The following is a 23598-nucleotide window of genomic DNA, read 5'->3' as shown; positions in this document are numbered from 1 at the left end:
TACTTGTGGATAGGAAGGGGATTGTCCAGTGTGACTCCGAGACTGACTCACAGAACTAGTTGATTAGCGGTGGGTACTCCAAGCCAGGGCGAAAGGGAACGAAGACCGGGCGAACAGCACCAGCAGGACAAACATGACGCACGGGTCTGCACAGGGAAAACAGGGCGACCAGCGCAACACAGGACGAGGAGGTCAAAACGGGATGGACGGTCGCTCAGCGGTACAGCGCGACAGCGCCAGCTGGCCAAAGCGGACAGAACCGCGGGACCAGCACCTACCAGGGAAGCAGGACAAAACAGGTTTAGAGCAGGACGACCCCCAACTAGACAGACAGACAGTCTCTCTCTCTCTCCCTCTCCCCCTCTCCCTCTCTCCCTCTCTCCCTCTCCCTCTCTCCCTCTCTCGCTCTCTCTCGCTCTCTCTCGCTCTCTCTCGCTCTCTCTCTCTCTCGTTTTACGCCGGTTGGCACCCAGCTTAACGGTGCATTACCGCATCCTTCTGTTCCAGAGTATGCGATGGACTCACATTCTAAATCCCTTCACCCAATCGCTCACATACACATACCCTAACCTACACTTTATCCTTCCCATCCTAGTACCCTATTTCTGTTTATCCATCATATCCTATAAAAAACCCTGTACCCCTTAAGCTAAAAATACCCTGACCTGTGTTCTCTCACCCATGCCCAGCAAACATTTTAATGTCAATTTCTGCACTCCCAATTCCCTGAGATTAATTCGCATCCTCTCTCTCTGTATCCCACCCCAACTAGACAGTCTCACAGCCCCTTATATCCACCTATCAGCCGATGGGCATCAGGTGCGTCTCCTTGAGTCCAAACAAGCCTCAATGATCCACAGGTTTGACTTATTGACTCAAAGAAGGGACTGCTACAAGACCAGGAGTCCGGAGTCCGCGGTCCAAATGAAGACCCGGAATGGGGGCTCCGGACCATAACAAGAAACAGTAGAAAACCTGCAGTCACAAGTGGGCGTATTAACTCATCGTAACGTCGCCCACCCAGTACAGTCTCTGTGTTTACTCTGTGCTGAGCTCCTGCTTCTGCTTCCAGCGAATCCGAGCACCGGAATTCCTTGGGACCAAACAGTAAGTGAACACAATCAGAGTAATGTTCAGTTGACAACACATACAGAAGCCTGCACTCACACTCATCAGCACGTAACTCCAAACCCTGCTCCACAGCGCAGGAACTAAACGACAGAAAAATTCATTCGAGCCAATGGTTGAGATGTGCTGTTCGATCCAGGCTTAATTCTGCACCCCAGTAGACGGCGACAAAGATTGCATACAGTATCTCACGACAAATCGATCTGCTCCAGGGAGCAACTGCGACTCGCATCCTGGTTCAGATCAGGCGGTGTCCTCGCATTAAATTATTCTTTACTTTGGGACCAATTTACTGTCAGACTATAAACTTCAGTGACAGCTGAGGGCAGACATCGCTGTAGGCTTATAGGAAAGACACAGTAGCAGGATGGGACATGTGTACTCTGGTGAAAAGTTATGATTTTAGAATAATCTTTTCTTTTTTAACACAGGACATTCCCTTTCGCCAGATTTAACTCCACACTGCAATCTTAAATATTTGTCCACAATTGGGCCATTACAATGAAGGACGGCAACTACGTGGAGATTACAAACTGGAGACAACCACGTCCAAAAGAGTACAACATATTTCACCATCAGATTCGTGTTCACTTACTGGAAATAGATAAACTTATCAATCAGATGACTTTCCTGACTAACGGGTCTATTTACGTTACTCCCGTCGGTGGGTTACCCCGCTATCGCCGTTACTTTACAAATACCTGAGCTGTTTAAAGAAGAGGAAGTACCGGCTCCATTAAGGGTTATACAAGTGGATAAGTCTCCGGGAACTGACAGGTATTCGTTAGGACCTTAAGGGAAGTTAGTGTAGAAATAGCAGGGGATCGGACGGAAATATTTCAAATATCATTAGAATAGGTGGTGGTGCCGGAGGATTGGCGTATATCTCATGTGGTTCCATTGTTGAAAAGAGGTTCTAAAAGTAAACCTAGAAATTATAGCCCTGTAATTGTGACGTCAGTGCTGGGTAAATTAATGGAAAGTAATCTTAGATATGGTATATATAATTATGTGAATAGACAGGGTCTGATTAGGAACAGTCAACATGGACGTGCTTGGAAGGTCATGTTTGACAGAACATTGAATTTTTCGAAGAGGTTAAAGGGAATGTTGACGGGGGTAAAGTAGTGGATGTTGTCTATATGGACTTCAGTGAGGCCTTTGACAAAGTTTCACACGGAAGGTTAGTTAGGAAGGTTCAATCGTCAGGTATTAATATTGAATAGTAAAATGGATTCAACAGTTGCTAGATGGGAGGTGCCAGAGTGTAGTGGTGGATAATTGTCAGGGTGGAGGCCGGTGACTAGTCGTGTGCCTCAGGGATCTGTACTTGGTCCAATATTGTTTGTCATATGCATCAATGATCTGGATGACGGGGTGGTAAATTGGATTAGTAAGCATGCAGATGATACTAAGTTAGGTGGCGTTGTGGATAATGAAGTAGTTTTTCAAAGCTTACAGAGAGATTTAGGCCCGTTAGAAGAGTGGGCTGAACGATGGAAGATGGAGTTTAATGCTGATAAGTGTGAGGTGCTACATTTAGGTAGGACTAATCAAAATAGAACGTACATGGAAAATGGTAGGGCATTGAAGAATGCAGTAGAACAGAGTGATCCAGGAATAATGACGCATAGTTCTCTGAAGGTGCAATCTCGTGGATAGGGTGGTGAACAAAGCTTTTGGTTCGCTGGCCTTTATAAAGCAGAGCATTGAGTATAGGAATTGGGATGTAGTGTTTAAATTGTAACAGATATTGTTGAGGCCAAATTTGGAATACCGTGTACAGTTCTGGTCAGCGAATTTTAGGGAAGATGTCAACAAAATAGAGAGAGTACAGACGAGATTTATTAGAATGTTCCCTGGGTTTCAGCACCTAAGTTACAGAGAAAGGTTGAAGAAGTTAGGTTTTCATTCTTTGGAGCTTAGAAGCTTGAGCGGGAGTTGATAGAGGTATTTAAAATTATGAGGGGGTTAGATAGGGTTGACGTGGATAGGCTTTTTCCATTGAGAGTATGGGAGATTCAAGCAAAAGGACTTGAGTTTTGACTTAGGAGGCAAAACCTTAGTGGTAACACGAGGGGGAACTTCTTTACCCGGAGAGTTGTAGCTGTGTGGAACAAGGTTCCAGTAGAAGTGGTAGAGAGAGGTAAAACATTATCATTTAAAGAAAAATTGGATAGGAATATGGGCAGGAAAGGAATGGAGGGTTGTGCGCTGAGTGCGGGCTAGTGAGACTAGGTGAGAGTAAGCATTCGACACGGAGTAGAAGGGCTGAGATGGCCAGCTTCCATGCTGTAATTGTAATATGATAATATCTGAGGTGATAGACATTCAAATGGAGTAGGACTTATGCAATGAAAGGCAAGGCACTGGCAAATGCATAGTTCACTGAAAAGCAAGATGGTGAAAAAAGCGTTTAGCATGCTAGCCTTCATCAGTTATTGTGCAGAGTTTAGGGGCGGGGCATTATTTGCAGGTACATAAGTTGTTGTTAAGACCACTTTTGGAATATTATCTTCAATTTAATTACCCTTATAGGAAAGACGATGCCAAGTTGGAGAGGGTGCAGAAGAGATTTAGGAGGATGTATTTTTGGTCTAGAGGGCGTCAGTTACAGAGAGGTTGGCCATGCTGGACCTTTATTCCTTGGAGAATGTGAGGTGACCTCAGAAGTTTAAAATCATAAGGGGTATTGATATGGTAGATTGTCATTATTGGAGAGTTGCAGAGTCCAACATGAGAGGTCACACATGGAAGAGAAGAGGGGAAAAATTGAAAAGAGACCTTGGTGATAACTTTTGTACACAGTGAGTACCCGGAAGTAGCTACCAGAGGAAGTGGTTGAAGTGGGTTCAACTGCAACATTTAACCGGCATTTGGACAGGTACATGGAAGGGAGAGGCTTGGAGAGTTATGGGCCAAACAAGACAACTGGGACCAGCAGGGAGGATTCTGTGGTTGGTATTGACCAGTTAAGCCGAAGGGCCTGTTTAGATTGCATTATTCAAGGATTGATAATTTTAAAATGACACAAGTTGCATTCTAGTGCAAATAGCTTTGCTTGTACACATCGTACTGCTATCAGTCACTGGTGTCTTTTCAGGGCTCCAGGTTTCCACGGTTTTACTCATACACATTGTGGATCATGCTAACTATCTGCCCTGTTCTGCTATCAGTTGTCTCTGCTTTCTCTGGGCTCCTGGAATCCGAGGTTCACTGCTCTTCATGAAGCGTAAATTCCTGCCATAGGTGATGCTGCTGCCGTTTTCCTTCAATAGATATGGGCCTGCGATGGTTTCGCAGTCTTGTCACAATTGATAACGACTGAATGTCTGGGTGGAATCAGCCTTGCCATTGGGACTAGTTATGCCTTAGTTGTAGCCTTTCATAAAGTGGCTTGACCAATGGATGACAGGGTGGGTGGGCCACCGCTAATTTAACTTTGAATACAATTCTCTGGTAAATACAGAAGCAAAAGGCCAAGTTCCTTGAGTAGACTTCTCTTTGTTTCTCCTATTGTAGGCATACATAGACCAGGTTGAAATACCATGACAATCAGATGCTTTCAGTAGCTATGCTAACACGTTACCTTCCCTGCACAGCCATATATTCAGTTACTAATCAATGGTCAATAATACACCATCCTCCATAGTATCAGTAACCAGTGAACTCAACCTGAATGGTGAACGAGCTGGGACCTTCCTCTTCAGAGCAATGGTGGTGGGGGGGCGGGAGCAGTGATTTGATAGAGGTGTATAAGCTGCTAAGAGGCATCGATAGAATGGAGAGCAAACAACATTTTCCCAGGGCAGAAATTACTAATATGAGGGGTCATAATGTTACGGTGATTAGAGAAAAGTATAGGGGTTTGTCAGAAGTAGTATTTTTTTAACAAAAAGAAAATGGTGGTTGTATGGAATGCACAGCCTGGGTAGTGATAAGGGTAGATGCATCAGTGTGATTTAAGAGGCTTTCAGATAGACACATGGATGAAAGAAAAATGGACAGCTATTTGAGAGAGTAGGGATCAACTGATCTTGGAGCAAATTAAAAGGTCGGTGCAACATCATGGACCAAAATGTCTGCATTGTGCTATATTGCGCTATGTCTGGCCCAGCTCAGTTTAAGCCCCGAGAGGAGTGATGAGAGCTGTGAAGCGAGGTGGAATAAAGCCTTTGGAATCATACATCTTTAATGCCCAGAAAGAAACTACGCGATTTTCAGTTTAATGACAGAGATGGTATCCTATAGGTAGATTTGTTTTTCTGCTGGGATGGAATGCTTCAGGTTAATTAAACTTTCAGCAGCGTGTAGGGCTCTGCGTATTCCTTACCTCACCACCATTTTAAGGTCAATATTACAAAGCATTAGTGAATTTCATTACAGTTTAAACTTCCCATTCTTCTCAAACATCATGGAAATGTAAAGTTTTCTTTGAATTAATCCATTTTTTCAGGTGAAAGATGAGAAGACATCGGCGATTCCATGAGAAAGTAGTGCTGGGTGTTGTGATTACTCTGGGATTGTTCTTCATGTTCTGGGATAATGACCAATGTCGAGAGACTGATGTTGTTGCAGAAACTGTTCATCGCAATGACCTGCCCAAGGTTGTTACTGCTGATGCAACTGAATCAGTGCTCAAGCCAAAGTGCCACGCGAACAGGACATTGCTGCACCTGTCCTCATTTCATCAAGAGAAAGAGCACATAAAAAACTACTTGATGTATAAACACTGTCGAAAATTTGACATGATTCAAAATGTCCCAGACCAATGTGGTGATCAAGAAGGATCTCAGAATGTCTTCCTGCTCCTGGTGATCAAATCTCACCCTTTCAACCTGGATCGGCGGGAAATGGTAAGGAAGACTTGGGGCAAGGAACGCGAATTCAAAGGGGTCCTAATTAAGAGAGTCTTTATCTCCGGTGTCTCTCCTGACCAAAATGAAAGTAGGAAATTGAATCAGCTGTTAGCCATGGAAAACAGAGAACACAGAGATATCCTACAATGGGATTTCTTGGATAACTTTTTCAACCTCACCCTCAAACAATACAAGTCGCTGCAGTGGATCAGTGAATTTTGCCCCAGTGCTAAATTCATCTTCTTCAATGGAGATGATGATGTATTTGCCAACACCGATAACATGGTTGATTACTTGCTAGGCATGAAGGTTCACCAACACCTGTTTGTGGGCCATCTCGTTTATGGGTTTGGCCCCAAACGTCAGAAGTCGAGCAAGTATTATGTGCCAGAAATAGTGACCACCATCAAGTCGTACCCACCATACGTTAGTGGAGCGGGCATACTTATGTCTGTGTATACAGCTCATATCATTTACCACATAGCCCAAGACCTTGAACTATTCCCCATTGATGATGTATTTTGGGGGATGTGTCTGGCCAAGGCTGGACTCGCGCCACACTCCCATAGCGGATTCAGGACAGCTGGAGTCAGGGTTCCTTCAACCCTTGATGAATCGTTCAATCCTTGCTATTACCGTGAGTTGCTGCTAGTGCATCATTTTCGGCCTTTCGAACTGCTACTGATGTGGGATGTGGTGCATGATGCTAATCTGAAATGTGTTCGTGCTCCCCAGAAGTCAGCATCCACGGAAAGGACCACATGAGTCATGAGAGAATGTAGCAACTGTTGGAATGGAATGCAGTTTGTGCACATGTGTTAATCAGTTGTTTATGCAATGCAAGAAGGTTAATTCCTAAATTATATTGGAGTATACATTAATTCATAGAGTTGGTGCCTTTCTACATTCTACAAATGTTTGAAAAGCCGCCAGGTGTCATCACTCAGCCTAATTATTAATGCACCCATATTGACATTACAATATAGACAGGAGCACCACAATTTAAGTCAATTGTAAAGTTATTCCAAGTGAGCAGTCCTTTTGCATTGCGTGCAGATTGGCCCAGCATGTTCACATGGGGCATTTGTATAATAAGCCACCAATAAAATTTTTAGTAACAGTTCTATCTGTGTATTTCTTTTCTTGCCGTTGCTTACATGTCCCTTGCAAAATGTGAAAGAGACAGAAGCATCTCTTGGAATGGAACTGTGAGAACAACAAAGAATCAAGATCTGAAATTGTCTCAGGGTTGGAGGAATAGAGAAACTTATGGTCATCACTTCTGTACTCAAATGTCAGCCTGCATTGTGTCTGTGTAACTACATATCAAGTAGAAGCACACACGCAGGAGATGGGTTTAACTGGAGCATTTACATTGCAGAGGGGGAAAGAGATCAATGAACATGTGGGGACAACAGATCAATATGCATACATAGACAACAGTCCATATGTAGTGCGAAGGGGAGTGGCATTAGATTTGGCAGGTGTCGTGTCTAAGACAATGTACTCGGTTGCCAGTGTCATGTTGCTGGTATTGACACGGTCATCACTGAGAGTTAAGTCCGGTAGCTTTGACTAGTGGCCAACCTGGACATCGGAAATCTGGAGAGGAGGGGACTTCAATAAGGCTCATTGTCCGAGGGGCATCTCACGGCAGTGCAATAGAGCAATCGGTGACCAATCATCTAGTAGCCAATCGGCATTTGGGATTGATTAGTAACAGCAAATTAAAGGAAGGTGGGACAAACCCAGTGACCGTCGTCTTAGAAACATAGAAAACCTACAGCACAATATCGGCCCTCGGCCCACAGAGCTGTGCCGAACATGTCCCTACCTTAGAATTACCTAAGCTTTACCCATAGCCCTCTTTTTCTAAGCACCATGTAACCATCCAAGAGTCTCTTAACAGACCGTATCGTTTCCTCCTCCAACACAGCCGCCGGCAGCCCATTCTATGCACTCACCTCTCTCTGTGTAAAAAGAAAATTACCCCTGACATCTGCTCTGGACTTACTTCCAAGCACCTTAAACTATGCCCTCTCATGCGAGCCATTTCAGCCCTGCGGACAGCCTCTGACTGTCCACACGATCAATGTCTCTCATTATCTTTTACACCTCTATCAGGCGACCTCTCATCCTCCATTGCTCCAAGGAGAAAAGGCCGAGTTCACTCGACCTATTCTCGTAAGGCATGCTCCCCAATTCAGACAATATCCTTGTAAATCTCCTCTGCACCCTTTCTATGGTTTCCATGTCCTTCCTGTAGTGAGGCAACTATAACTGAGCACAGTACTCCAAGAGGATTCCGACCAGGGTCCTATATAGCTGCAACATTGCCTCTTTGCTACTAAGCTCAATCCCACAATTGGAATTGTGACGAGACTGTGACGAGATACTAAGGTGTATACAATATGACTGTGCCTTTAAAAAGAGAGATAGTTGGTTTACACCGATTCAGAGACACAGAGAGAGAGAGAGAGAGAGAGAGAGAGAGAGAGAGAGAGAGAGAGAGAGAGAACCGAGCAGCCTGTGAGTCGCCATGGTTACGGAAGGGCGTGGCTATATAATGGACAGCTGGCGTTCAGCATGTTTGGGAGATATTCAAGGTCAACTGGCTTTTCAGACAGACACACAGAAGTCACGGACAGAAATGCAGAAGAAATAGACTGGATGAATTTTCAGTGCCCACGAAAGGCTGGGTTTTGATCACAGTGTGGGAAAGGGGTGACCGGTGGAATGTTATCGGTGTGTTTAACCTTTGATAGCTTTACTGCGTGAAGGCGGTACACTTTTGTGTGATCACAAAACTTTAACAGGACTTCGGAAGGCAACGGAAAGATCAACGACATCAGCTTACTTGGAAAACAAATCACCTGTCTTTCTCTGTCTCCTCAATTCTACTCAACTTATTATCACGAACTGAACTGACGTCATTCCTATACCATCGTAAGACCAGCTAAGCTGAAGAAGCTTGCGGTTTCATATTTATACACTTACATTTGCATAAACTCTGCTAACCTGTTTGATTTATCTGGTTTTATATTACGAGATTACGTAGATACTATTGAACAGTGTTTTATTTGTGGCAATACCAGACTCCAGGTGTGTTCCATTTATGCTGATACTTTTAACCCGTTACAGGGCACGTAACAAAACCGTTCCAACCTCTATATCACACCGTATTTCTGTAAACCCCTTCCACCCCTACAGCTCTCGTCATTTCCGCAAAAACTCCATCATCCACCCCTGTACATACAGACGACATCAGACACAAGAAAGATACATTCGTGTCAGACTGAATGGCTCATAAAACATTGTTGGCCAAAAGAAACTACAGACTGATCAAGGACAGGGGAAGCAGACAAACCAGTTATCTCTGTTTTCCCCCATTTTTTGGACTATGAACTGATTCTTACACTGGAATAATTTAATCAGAGGAACTGAACGTGGACACAGGGAGCTTCAGGTAAAGATCTGCTAAACCTGAGACCGTTCTCAAAAAAGTCGCCATTTGTTATGTGAAGGGCGTGGACTCTGAACTGATTCTTGACACTGGGACAATCTAATCAGAGCAATAAACCTGAGACAATGCTCAGAGGTGTAGCTACTTGCTAAGTGTTTTCAACCCATTTTCCAGCTGGTGCAGATTCCTTTTCACGCTCCAGTACTATTCATCACTGTCGACTACACCCGCGATGTTGCTGTCAGCGACAGTGTGTAAGTCTACGTGGTTTTAGTAGAAATAATAGCAGATACTTGTTGGTAAATACAGATTCTCTGTATCTCATTGATCACTGTTACAAGGGATGATTATTGTCACATCGGCGCCCATCATTAACATTGCCCACTAACAGGACGTGCCCTCTACACAGTGTTACCACCGGCAGGGAGATACAGAAGCCTGAAAGCTCGGGATCAGCGATTCAGGAACAGCTTTTTCTCCCCGCTACCACCTGTATCTCAGTTTTGTTTTCTCTATATTTATTTATCCTGCATTTCACTGTACTGCTACCGTAAAAGTTAACAATTTTGCGACGTATGTCTGTAATATTAAATCTGTTCTGATTCTTCAGTTGTACCTTTTAAACCTTTGATTCTGATTGAAATGCATGGGGGATGTGTTAGATCGAACTTACATTAGTTGAAATCCTATCAGAACCTTGTGCATTGTGCTGAAGTATTCCATCTTCTGTGTTCGACCGAGCGTACCGTATCTTGCTATAGTTAAGTAAATCGATTAATTATTTAAAGCTACAACGCCTTGCTCTTCCAGACTACTCTCAATGCGTCGAATAATAAAGTGCAGGAGAATTAAAAAAAAATATTAGGCCATAAATATCAGTCCCGACCGCAGGATGATCTCGATAGCTTTGTTCGGAATGGACTCGCCAAGTATTATGTAATGATGAATTGTCCTCGTTGTTCAGACTACGCTGGTCATGGGGTATGAAGGGAAGTAACTGGACAAACAAGAACATTGGCGATAGTCAGAATGGACCCGTGCGTAGTAGATCATGTCTAACCCATCTCACAGAGCTTTACGAGGTAGTTACCAAGAATGGTGTGGAAGGCAAGGCAGTGGATGCCGACTAAAAGAGACTTCAATAAAGAATTTCCGTATGGGAGGATGCTCGGGAAGGATCAGTCTTTTGGCTTTTACGATGAGGTAGTAAATTGGATTCGCCATTGGCTATGCTGTGGGGAAGCTAGAGTGTGGTAATGGATGGATGTCTCTGTGACTGCGGACCTGTGATGAGGGATCGGTGTTGCGCCCCTTGTTATTTGTAATCTATATCAACTATCTGGATGATAATGTCGTTAACAAGATCAGCAAATTTGCCGATGACAGCAACATTGCGGGTGCAGTCGACAGTGATGAAGAGTACCGGAGCATGAAGCGGAATCTGGACCAGCTGGAAAAAATGGGTTGAAAACTGTCCGATCGCATTTAACACAGACAAGAGTTAGATTTTGCACTTTGGCGGACCAGACAGAGTTGGTCTGACACAATGAAAAATAGGGCACTGAGGAGGACGATAGAAGAAACGAGTCTGGGAATAATTCCATAATTCAATGAAAGTTGCACCACAGTTAGACAGGGTCGTAAGAAAAAAAGATTTTCGCACATTCGCCTTCATAGACCAAAGTACTGAGTGCAGGAGTTGTGACGTTACTTTGCTGTTGTTTAAGGCTTTATCGGGGCCTAATGTGGAATACTGTGTGCGGCAAAGATGGAAATAAAGTTAAAATAATGCAGAAAAAAATTACACGGCTAGTGCCGTGACGCACTTAATGTTTTTAATTAAAAGGAAAGATTACATATGACAGCGTTTTATCTCCGAGCAGGTAGAAGACAGAGGGGAGATTTGATAGAGGTATACAACATTATGAGGCGTATAGAGAGTGTAAATGCAAGCGGGGTTTATCCACTGATGTAGGGCGAGAATACAACTGAGAATCATAGGTGAAGAGTGAAATGTGAAATGTTTAAGGGAAACATGAGTGAAAACGTCTTCTCTCAGAGGGTGGTCAGAGTGTTGCCAACACAAATGATAATTGAGTTTCCGATGTCAACGTTTAAGAGGTGATTGGAGAAATCCACGGATGAAAGGGATATGGATGGCCGCGGTCCTGGTGGGGCCGATGGCAGTAGGCAGTTTAAACAATTCCTCCCGGACCTGACGGGCTGGAGACCCTGTTTCTGTGCAGTGGTTTCCTATGGCTGACAGACTATATGTCCAGGTTAGAACTTTAGTGTCTCACAGCACCGACTAATCTAGACAGTCGTTGATACTGTTCGATCCCTCTGGCCTCGCACACATTAAAGCATGGAGACTGAGTAAAGGGATGGTTATTGCATGAGAAGGTGGAAACGTTGGAAGTTGATATTCTGCATTCCCCAATTGCCTATGATGGTTTAGAAGGAAGACAAGTGTAAGCTTAAATATTTGCTTTGCTTTCGCTGCGATTTTAGTTTGTGTAGATTTGTTTGTTTCATTTATTAATGATTTCAGATGGAGACACAGATTCCACACCGGCCATGTGGATTCAGGGTTAAATAGATCGAAATATGAGCGAGTCTGCACTCGAAGCGATAAAACCACGATTCAGAGATAAATTGGCATTATGATAAAATGGTGTGTACTTCAATTGGGAAATTGAAATTGGCATTTTGCAAAGGCTGGTTATTTTAATGAGCAGCAAAAGCTGCTGCTGAACACTTCGAAATGCCGGTTTTAAGCTGTAGTGCTTTCAAGTCAATGTAGCATTTGCCCTGTAATACGTAAATGACAGGTCAGTTTAGACAACGTGCTGGTGAAGTGAATCACTCAGCGATTTGCTTACGTCGTCAGTCTTAATTCCATAAATTATCCAGGTGCTGCTCTGTGTTCAGATTAAATCGACTATTTCCCTCCGCCCTATTTCAGCAGTTTAAATGCAAACTCGAAATAAAGTTAAAAAGTGTACCGAAATTTCGACTCTGCATGCGGAACACGGCTGCCCGCTGTCTTCCAGCCAGAATTGACTCTATCTACTGTATCACCTGCCTTCTGTGAGGAAGCCAATTCTGAATCAACGCAGCCAGGTTTCCCTCGATCTGAATGAGTCCACTTTGGGGAACTGATCAAATACTTGACCGTAATTAATGCACCCACATCGACTGATCTGATTCTTCTGTTTGTTTTATTTTCACTTTTTCAAATAATTCACTCTGACTCATAAAGGACAACATGCCATGTGTTCTTTCCTTAACCAGACAACGTTTCTCTAAATACTCATAAATTGCTTCTTCAATAATCCCCTCCAGTAATTTACCCACTACTGATGTAAGACTCCCTGGTCAATAATTCCAAGAAGTATCCCTATTATTTTTCGTCAACAAATGAATAAAATTTTCACCCTCCAATCATCTAGTTCTACTTCCGTGGCCGGCGAAGACACAAATATCCTGTCCAAAAGCTCAACAATATCTGAGCTCGCCTTCCAAAATTACCTGGAGTATATCCCTTCCGATTTCGGGGAATCATCTAGTACCTAGAGTATATCCCTTCCGGTATCGGGGAATCAACTATCACCTGGAGTATATCCCTTCCGATATCGGGGAATCATCTATTAACTGGAGTATATCCCTTCCGATATCGGGGAATCATCTATCATGATTTCCAAGTTTCTATCACATCCTCTTTCAGGCGTCGGCATGTTCGAGCATATCTATCTTTTGACGCTGTGTTCACATTGTTCACATTGTATTCAGTGAGGAGCTTCACCGCCTCCTTGGACTCCAGACACAAGTTTTCCTCTTTTACCTCTGATCTGCCTACACTCTCCACAGTCTCCTCCTGTTCTTCACTTATCTTAGAGCATCTTTACTCCGCTTCTAACTTTGAAGTCCATTGTTAAATTCTTTTCTGTCTACATTGTGACTCGCCATAACCCTATCTGATCCTAAACCTTAAGTATCTATCTTTCCTCCTCTTGATGAGCTGTTCCATATTTCTTGTCAGCAAGGGTTACTTTACGCTATCATCCTTTCCCTCAATGAGACAAGCCTATATTGAACCCATGCAAGTATTTTCTGATCAATCTGCACATATCTGTTGTGCATTTCCGTCAGTACATTATTTCCTTATTTACCATTTCATGTTCTGGCCAGTTGGCATCACACATCGCAGATGTCCAGTTCAATACATCTCATGCTCCCTGGTCATATTCCCATGTACGGTAAATGAAGAAGAGTTCTGCCCTGTCGTTCTGAAATAGTGACATGCGGAGAGATCTGTCACCTGATCCGTTCCCCTTTCTAATATTAGACCCGCTACGGACTGTTCGCTAGATTGTCTTTCTTTTTTATCCTTCCAGCACACAACTGAGAGTTTATGCAAGACCGCAAGGGCAGGAATGGCTGCTGGACTTTCCCGGGTTCATATATGTTTCAAAATGGAATCCGATAAAAGACAGTAAAGGGAGTCCCATTGAAACACGGGGAGAGTATGAAGGCACGCAGAATCCGAAAGGGAAGGAACCGTGGAGTGACTGTCTATTGATAGACTGGGAGTAGATCTCAGAGCAGAAAGGGAGCAATCACTAGTTTGTGAGCATTCAGTACAGACCACAGACACGCACCCCATCACCAAGAATTAAATATATATAAATAAAGTAAAATAAAATATATGTGTGTGTGTGTGTGTGTGTGTGTGTGTGTGTGTGTGTGTGTGTGTGTGTGTGTGTGTGTGTGTGTGTGTGTGTGTGGGTGGTGTGTATGTGTGTGTGGGTGGTGTGTGTGTGGGTGTGTGTGTGTGTGGGTGGTGTGTGTGTGTTTGTGTGGGTGGTGTGTGTGTGTGTGTGTGTGTGTGTGTGTGTGGTGTGTGTGTGGTGTGTGTGTGGTGTGCGTGTGTGTGTGTGGGTGGTGTGTGTGTGTGTGTGTGGGTGGTGTGTGTGTGTGTGTGTGTTTGTGTGTGTGTGTGTGTGTGTGTGTGTTTGTGTGTGTGTGTGTGTGTGTGTGTGTGTGTGTGTGGTGTATACATACACATAGATACAGAAACCGCGCGGAGATGCGGAGATATATATGTTGGACAGGTGCCATATTAACAAGCTGTTGTCACAGGCAGCTTAAATTTCGATAAATTTCATCGGCACTTCCCCGCGTTAAAGGGTTTAGATATGACTGAATTTCGCAGTAGCGTCCAGAAATGAGTCCTGGCACAATTATCGGACAGGCGGAATGGAAAACAATCCCTCCTGGATCCTGCACCAGAAAAGGAGAAGGATCAGGTAATAGATTTCTTCGCAGGTCAACTATTCGAAATGTCCGATAACTACACCGGGATAGATGTAGACTGTATTTAATTGGTGCTATTGGGTAACAACTTGGGAGCCGAATTCGGGAGACGGTTTGCTCCTTGAACTGCACAACAGGTGATTCTTTATCGACTTGCATTGGAGTTGAGTAAAGACTTGTCTCACTGAGGCGAAGTAAGGACGGTAGTGTAAAGTAAACCTGGTTGACAACGATATTGAATACCTCGTCAAGAAGAAGAAAGAAAGATATTTGTGGGTCTGGAAGAAACGATCAGGCACGGCTATAGAATAGTCCTTGGAAAGTCGCATTAAGGTAGGAGAAGAACAGGAGAGTGACGAGACAGAGGGTTGTAGAGCTGAGAGATAAAATGGTAAGCATTCGTCTGAAGTGCATGGAAGGTCCTTAATGATACTTTACTTATATAGTCAACAGTGAGCGGGACCTTAATTAATGCGGATTAAGCGTAAAAAAAACACAGATATACCGACGGTAACAATTATGCGCTGGAAACTTATCAAACATTAAAATAATCATTCGCCTTTGCTAGAAGGGAGATACGTTGTTGAAAGCGGGCGAAGATATTGCTGCGAATTGGGGCATGATACTTGTGGTCTCACTATCTACAGAAGTAGTACCGGAGGATTGGAGGGTGGCAAATGATTTTTTCTTTGTTCCAAGAATTCCGTGAGGATTGTCCTGAGATTTACAGGCCAGTGAGTCTTCCGTCAGTTGTTGGCAAGCTATTGGAGAGGACTTTTAAGGAGGGAATCTATGAGTGTCTCGAGAAACGTATTCTGATTGGGGATAGGCAGCATGGTTTTGTAATGGATGGTAATCATTTTTGCCCATGACTGATTTCTTTGAAATTGAAAAAAAATACCGCTTAAGTCCGAAGTCGATGTGGGATGTATTAACTTTGTAAGGTGTTTGACCGGGCTCGGCATGGTCGGCACGTTCCGAAACTTAGATGGCTTTCCATCTAGGGAAACCTGGTTTCGTGGATTCAGAATTAGCAAATTGGAAGATTAGATAATAATTGGAGGGAATTCTGCCTGGAGGACAGGGACCAGCGATGTTCCGCAAGAAGGTATAAAGGTTAGTACAGTTTACCAGTTTATCTCGACTCTGCTGTTACAGTGCTCAGAGAGGCAGACTGTAATCTGTCCGTCCTGCAGCACTTGGATAATTCACTGATGTCAGCAAAATGGTGAATTTCAGGATGGGACCGCACGTTATACTGTATAATCTGTACGCCCGTTACATAGAACAAGGCGGATGCTACATTAACATCGTAACAACCTTTTCCAATGGAGGCCCCAAAGTCGACATTTAGCAGCATCTGGTGGAGCTATCCAAATATATCGGATGATGCAGTATAACGTGCAGTTGCATTCTGAGATTCAGCGTTTATCTAAGTGCTGCAGGATGGTCAAATTAAAGTCTGAACAGGCAAGTGAACTAGCATTCCAAAAATGCCAAAATCAAATTCCTAATTCGGTACAAATGCATTTATCCTAATACCAATTTCCCTTTGAATAGTGGGTTTATCATACATGGATACCTTTTTACCAGGATTCTACCTGGCCGGTGTGAAATCGGCGACTCCCTCTGAAATCAATAACTAGGTAGCCAAGTAAAAGAACACAATATACATACACACGTACATGCGAAACTAAGTGCAAACATGCGCTTTTTTACTTTCAAAACCGTTGTAGATAACTGGCGCATACAGAATAAACAGTTAAATACAAGGATGTAATCCCTTATCAAACATTCCTAGGACCAGAGGAAAGAAAGATCGGGGTGGTTGCGGCCCACATACACTAACAATTCATATAATTTCGGAAAGACCCACTCTCTGAAATTCAACTCAGTACCTGGAAATGCATTTCACTCAAAGAACCAGACTTTTCCAGACAGTCATATCCTGTGAGAAAACAGAGGATTAATTCATACTTCCTGTGAATACAAACCTAACAAAGACACGACTGCTTTCCGTTCATTTACGACCGAATTACCTCTCCTTGTTTTTCTAGGGAACCCGCAAACTTCCTGTCCTCGTGCAATATTTTACAATCTCAATGCATTCACATTATAAACGTTTGCAGAACACGTCGTACCGTTAAGTGTTGAACAGTTAACAACTAAGCAATAATTAGAATCATTCAAACAATTAAGAGATCCTTTCGAGTTTCAAACATATGGACGCTGGAGGCTATGTATCGTCTCAAGTTGATATTCAACAATTTAAAACATGCAGTCATCGATTCACCGAATCCCCAGCGGCTTCCACGTTTTCTGTCCTCTAAATTCCACTCAAACATCGGATGTAATTTACATGAAAGTTTTGTTGTATAGAATCATGGTTAGCAATCCCCATAACCACCGCTGAATGAATATATATTTAACAGGGTACTGGTCTCGGCCCGAAACGTCGACAGCGTTTCTCCCTGAAGATGCTGCATGGCCTGTCGCGTTCCACCAGCATTTTGTGTGTGTTACTGGGAACATTTGCCGACCAAATCCGGTCCGGAACTATCGCCTTTATCACCTAATTAAAGGTATATTACATTAGTGTGTGTCCTCCCTCATATACTCACGCCTGTAATTACTTCTTCAAACGCGATAACTTTGTACTGAGTACCCATGCTGAGTACTCCATACTCCACACTGAGTCACCACTCCGTGGGTGTAATGACAGACCGATGAAACATTGCCATAGATTTTCTATGTTGTCAGTGCTGCGACACACTAAAGTTCCGAACGAAATTTATGTTACTTCTGGCTCTAAAATGTCTCGATGTCGTGTTGAATAATTATAGCGCTTGGAACACCATTCATGGATCTGATGTAACTATGGTCAGGTGCTTGGCGCTTGTCTGATTAGCACGTCTAGCGGTGTCCTCTGTCAATACCTAGAAGTGACTTAACGGATTATTTAATTCTTCACTTGCTCACCTATCCATGTATTTTCGCACAGTCCAGCGTGGGGAATGTAATTCTGAGACTTTAAATGGCAGCTAGGTGTTCTGGCACAAAAGCTTCCAGGTGAGGCAGAAAGGATGCAATGCATGCGATATTCTGCTTTCAGATTCCTGCCTCTGTCTCCTTCCTTTGCGACTTTCTCACTGGTCGCATGTGGGGAAGGTGAGGGAAGAAGGTAGAATAGTCCTGGTTGAGTACTGGCAGGAGATGTTTGGAAGTGGGCTGCCTATCATAGTCATAACCATGAGAAATTGCACCACTCCTGATTTAAATCAGTATACATTGCACTCAATCCTTCCACATCGCTACAAGCTGATCTGCCTCTTATCACTCACTCTCCTTTCACAAACCATCAGAAACTGATTCAAATGCATTATTTTCTCGCTCCTCCCACCCGCCCCCCTCGCAAATATGTTGCCCTCTCCTTAAGCTTCTCTTCAAGCAGAGTCTCCACATCATGGAAAGCATTACTGCTTCTTATAATCGGTCCCGCTGTACTTCAGTTTGCTGCCGCCATTCTACCCAATTCTCAATTAAGCATCCTTTCTCTCTGGTTTCGTTTACCCTCCTTGCTTCACATTGTGCCATGAGTAATCATCCACATCTTTATCACAGCTTCTTTATTTTCTTTCATTCACCATGACCAGCGAAGTCTCCACTCTGAGACTTTGCGTTACCTTCTCAATTACAATACAAAACAGGCAAGTTCTGAGATTGATGTTATAGGTACAGGGGACTTCTATTTCCCAAATATTGAGTGACAGAACCATGTGGCTAATGGATTACAGGGCAGTGAGTTCATTGTGTTATTGAATTGCTGTTTTTCTGATGCGGTATGTTAATGCACCGATAAGAGGGGAGGTCTGTCTAGATTTGAAATTCGAGAACAATTCAGGATAGAATTTTGAGTGCAGATGTTGATAAAACTTTCCAATCTCTGGAAACTTTCGCCTCAGTAGAGAATTCCAGGGTTATAGGTCAGAGGGGTCTGTCAAGTGTATTTAAAATTTTAGAGGAATGTTCAATATTGAATGAGGATGGAGAGAGCTGAGCAAGACAGTTCACTGGTCAGCTTGGTTAAAGCTGGTTCAAGCGACAATCAGACCCTGAACATACGGAGGCCAATCGACCCGTCGTAGAAAGTGGAACAAGAGGAGCAATAGAGGCAAATAGACGGCGAGAAAGAATGTATCGTAGAGACACCAATTAATAATTTTCGCCGGTATTCATATTCGAAAAGGGGTTTGCAGTGGCGGATTCAAAATGGCAAGGGAAAATTCTGCTGGGACTCTCCAGAAATTTAGCCGATATCCCAATGGGCTTAAATGAGAACAACTCTGCGGGGCTGAGTGAGGCTTGTGGAGAGGAAGAGGAGAGAATACTTGGTCCAAGGTTATGACATTTTGGAGAACAATTCTGAGATGCCAGATGATAACAGGGTTCTAGAACAGGACCCAGCACTGAACAAGAACAGAAAACTGTGGCTCAGAGAGACACGAATATCAGCTAACGATAGGCAGCCATTTTTTTTTGCTGGAAAAGCTGTGGTCTAAATTAGTTTGCCCGACATGTGTTATTATGAAGAACACCGTGACCGGGTGGGAAATGTGTATTTTTCCCTCAGACGGAGAGTGGTCACAGATCGGAAACAAGTTGCATGGATGTAGAGGCAGAGCTAAGATGCCACTAAACGACTCCTTTGCACGCATCTTCGGAAACAGCTCCATTACCATCTGTCATGTTTTCATTTTCCTTTTCAGGGTTCTTTCGAAGACTTTGACCGGGAGTTACCCGCTGACTTGGGTTCTTTGCGGGAATGGGACTGGAGTATCGGAACTGTCCGGTATCCGATACGCCCAGGGTTCGGCCTGAGAGTCCCGACCGCACTTGGAAGCCTGAGATCTCGGGGCTCTGGAGATGGCCGGGTCGAGGGTCGGCGTCACGGCAGGAGACCCGTGTGTCACCGGTGAGGCCGGCAACACTTTTGCTGTGGGCCAGAAGACCCGAGATCTTTACTGCCTTCGGGCACGGATCTCGGTTGCTGTTATGTCTCCCACTCGCCGTGAAAATGGGGGACACCTCCCTCTCCCTTATTAGGGGGAGAGAGACCCTGTGGTTTGTCGAATGCCGGATGTAACGTGAAGTCTTTGGGGTCACTGCAGGTCTGTGTCTTTGCTGTTGCCGACCTCACGTTTGTGCTCGGTGGTGGTGTTGACGCATTTTGCCGGGATTGTTGCTCGCTGCCGCAGTCGGGGAGAGGGGAGCTGGGGAGGGGGGACTTGGAGTTCTCACGTTTAATCGTCATTCACTCTTTGGGGCACTTCTCTGTTTTCGTGGATGTTTGAGAAGGAAATGCATTTCAGGATGTATATTGCTTACAATTCTTTGAATTGAATTGGACCTTTCAACCTATAAACCTTTGAGCACCTGGCGAAGCTCAGCAGCCTCGCAGTATGTCAGGGATATCTGGATAGGGAGACAACGACCAATCCTGATCAAATTCTGGTAAACGAATTCAGATTACCTCAAAAATAAAAGCTGCCCCGCTACTTTGTAACTGCCGTGGTCCTGTCCGTGAAATTCGCGTTCCGGCTCACAGCACGGTCCGTGGACTCCAGACTCCGCATCTTCCGGCTGTCCCTTGTCTCATTTGGGCTTAATCCGAGGTACCTGATTCTCGTCTTGTGGCCGAGATTTTAAGTGGCCCTGGGTTCGAGGCTGGTGTCTGTTTCTTCTTGTCAGTATCCTGTCCTTTTCTCTGTGGGGTTTCTGTCGTCAATATCCTGTCCTTGCCTCTGTGTGGGTTTCGTGCTGTCGGTATCCTGTCGTCGCCTCCGTGGGGTAAGTCAGGACGTCCGTGTCGTTACCCTACGGTGGGATCTGTCCCTCCTGGTCCTTGCCTCCATTGGGTAAGTCAGGCCATCATTGCCGTTACCCTGAGGCTGGACTGTTCCCTTCCTTCCCTACGCTTGAAGCCCTGCCCTGCAAACTGTGCCTGGAGCCTTGCTTCGCGTCGCCTTGTCTTGCCTTAATAATATTATTAAGGGATTGGACACACTGGAGGCAGGAAGCATGCTGCCGACGATGGGTGAGTCCAGAATTAGAGGCCACAGTTTAAGAATAAGGGGTAGGCCATTTAGAACTGAGATGCGGAAAAAACTTTTTTCACCCAGAGAGTGGTGGATATGTGAAATGCTCTGACCCAGAAGGCAGTGGAGGCCAAGTCTCTGGATGCATTCAAGGGAGAGAGTTCGATAGAGCTCTTATAGATAGCGGGGTCAAGGGATATGGGGAGAGGGCAGGAACGGGGTACTGATTGTGTATGATCAGCCATAATCACAGTGAATGCTGGTGCTGGCTAGAAGGGCAGAGTGGCCTACACCTATTGTCCATTGTCTATTGTCTATTGCATCTGCCTGGAGCCTTTCCTAGTCTAGCTTTTCCTCTGCCTGGAACTTTGCCTCGCCTTCCCTGTGTCTGGAGCCACGCCCTGTTTGGAACTGTCTCTTTAAGTTCACGCCTCCGCTAGGTGGGTCCGGCCGTTTTGCCGCTACCTAGCTTTGGAACCTTTCTCGTTGTTTTCAGTGTTCTGTGTAATGTGTCCCGGCCCTACGTACTGTACCCAAGGAGGGGTCCCGGCTCTTGTTTTCCATGTTTGTGTCTGTCGCTCGACCCAGGCTCTGTGTTCCTGTCTCTCCCTCGACCCAGGCTCTGCATTCCTGTCTCTTCCTCGACCCAGGCTCTGCGTTCCTGTCTCTCCCTCGACCCAGGCTCTGCGTTCCTGTCTCCTCCTCGACCCAGGTTCTGCGTTCCTGTCTCTTCCTCGACCCAGGCTCTGCGTTCCTGTCTCTCACACAACCCATGCTCTGCGTTCCTGTCTATCCCTCGACCAAGTCAAGGATTCGGGGTCTCGTCCAGTCCCAGACCAGGAGTAACTTGCCCAGCCCAGTGCTGGGTTCCCACGTCCTGTGCTGGGGTTCCCTTGTCCTGTCCATGAGTTTCTCGTCCAGTCCGGTTGCCTCTCCTCGTCCTGTAGCTGTCGGTCACTGAACGAGTCCACGGACCGCGCACAGAAAACTTAAAATGTTAATTTGCTTGTGTTCTTACCAGGGACACCGATCACGGCAATGACCAAGTACCATATCTTCCTCACACGGTAAAAGGTTTCAAGCATGCTGTCTGAGATTCACCCTGTCTTCCAGCTGTCCGCGATCTCGCTGGAGAAACTCTGAGCTGACGAATCGGAGGAGGAAGATGGCAGAATAAGAACCTCGGGGAGAGGGAAGGATAAGCTAGAAGGGAATGAGTGTTGCCAAGTTGACGAAATAACAGTCTGGGTGATGATAGGTGAACAAGGCAAAGGGCTGCATAAGAAGGAAGCTGATAGGAGAGGAGAGTGGATCCAAGGAAAAGGGGAGGAAGAGGGGCATCATGGGAAGGCGATAGGCAGATCAGCCGGAGAGTTAAGAGAACGAACTGGGGAATAGAAAGAGGGGAAATACAGGAACTCAACGGAAATCGATGTTCTTGCCATGAGATTGCAGGCTACCTGGACGGAATTCGAGGTGTAGCACACCCGGCCTGAGAGTTGCCTCATTGTGGCACGAGAGCACCCCATGGGTGGACATATCGTGCCGTGAACGTTGATCGGAAAGAAAATTGTTTGCCACTGGGAAATCTCGCTTCTGTTGATGGAGGTGAGGTACGACCAAGTGTTAATTAATTTGAAGAAATGTCTTGACCAGAAAGGTAGACAGATTAATAATTTCCAAAGATGTCTTCTAAACTGTTTGGTTCCTCCATAATATCGTGCGTATTGCAGTAAAATTGATTAAACGTTTACGTGCATAAAATATCTCCGTGAGCCTGAATGTGATATTAGTTTAAGGTTCTTCACTATGTTACAGGAACGTTCAAACATCTCATTCTTTATTTTAAATTTCTATTGCAAGATCTATAACCGAGACAATTCCCAAAGTGAAACTGATTAGCCGATTGACAGTATAAAATTGGTCTATGGTGACAAAGTCCATGGATCCTCGGAATGGACAAGATCAACAATAACAATCATGAAACTGAGAGATGAGTCTGAGATTGTTTCACAACAACATTCACTGACTTCTCCAATCGTCATTTCTTCATCTTTGAGATTTTGCAATTTCGTGTCAAGCTATTCATAACTCATCACAATTGGGAGTTTACTTGAATGACATCATGATTATTTTAACCTCAGCTTTTCGAAAACACTTCAGCCTTGTTTGATATTACATAGTTCGTGTGATGGAGGGAGTATAAATGAATGAGCGTGGAGATTCGTCAGCTCAGAGTTTCTCCAGCGAGATCGCGGACAGCTGGAAGACAGGGTGAATCTCAGACAGCATGCTTGAAACCTTTTACCGTGTGAGGAAGATATGGTACTTGGTCATTGCCGTGATCGGTGTCCCTGGTAAGAACACAAGCAAATTAACATTTTAAGTTTTCTGTGCGCGGTCCGTGGACTCGTTCAGTGACCGACAGCGCTGTGATGTCGGAGTGTCAGAGAGTGCGGTGTTCACATTGCGACCAATCTCTGTGTTCGTTCAGAAGTTCCCTTGCTTTTTAATCGATGGCTTCTGCTGGTAGTAAACCGCAGCAGAAGCGGCCGTAGAGAGAAAGATCGGGTAGATGGATTCATTTTGTAGATTCATAGCAGGCAGTTGTGATTTATCAATGCAAAGTCGCTGTCAAGTAAACCCCGATAATCCAGCGCGCTCGCCACCTTTACGGTTATTTGCTTTTATACCGTTTCATTAGAGCAAGGTGCTTTAAATTCAGAATTCAAGGTAT

The 23598-nt window shown here is 44.6% G+C and overlaps 1 protein-coding gene across 1 annotated transcript; it reads left to right on the top strand.

Moving 5' to 3' along the window:
- Positions 1–5591: 5591 nt before the first annotated feature.
- On the top strand, positions 5592–6752 carry LOC132389420 (N-acetyllactosaminide beta-1,3-N-acetylglucosaminyltransferase 3-like). Its single transcript, XM_059961948.1, has one exon. It carries the CDS (start codon positions 5592–5594, stop codon positions 6750–6752), a length of 1161 nt encoding a protein of 386 aa, XP_059817931.1.
- Positions 6753–23598: the final 16846 nt, after the last annotated feature.

This window comes from Hypanus sabinus, unplaced genomic scaffold (genome assembly GCF_030144855.1).
Source record: "Hypanus sabinus isolate sHypSab1 unplaced genomic scaffold, sHypSab1.hap1 scaffold_563, whole genome shotgun sequence".
NCBI classification, from domain to species: Eukaryota; Metazoa; Chordata; class Chondrichthyes; order Myliobatiformes; family Dasyatidae; genus Hypanus; species Hypanus sabinus.
Note: the sequence above shows the minus strand (reverse complement) of the source record. Positions and strands in the feature narration are given on the sequence as shown.

Coding starts and splice junctions, on each gene's coding strand:
- LOC132389420 (XM_059961948.1), top strand. CDS start 5,592: ATGAGAAGACATCGGCGATTCCATGAGAAAGTAGTGCTGGGTGTTGTG.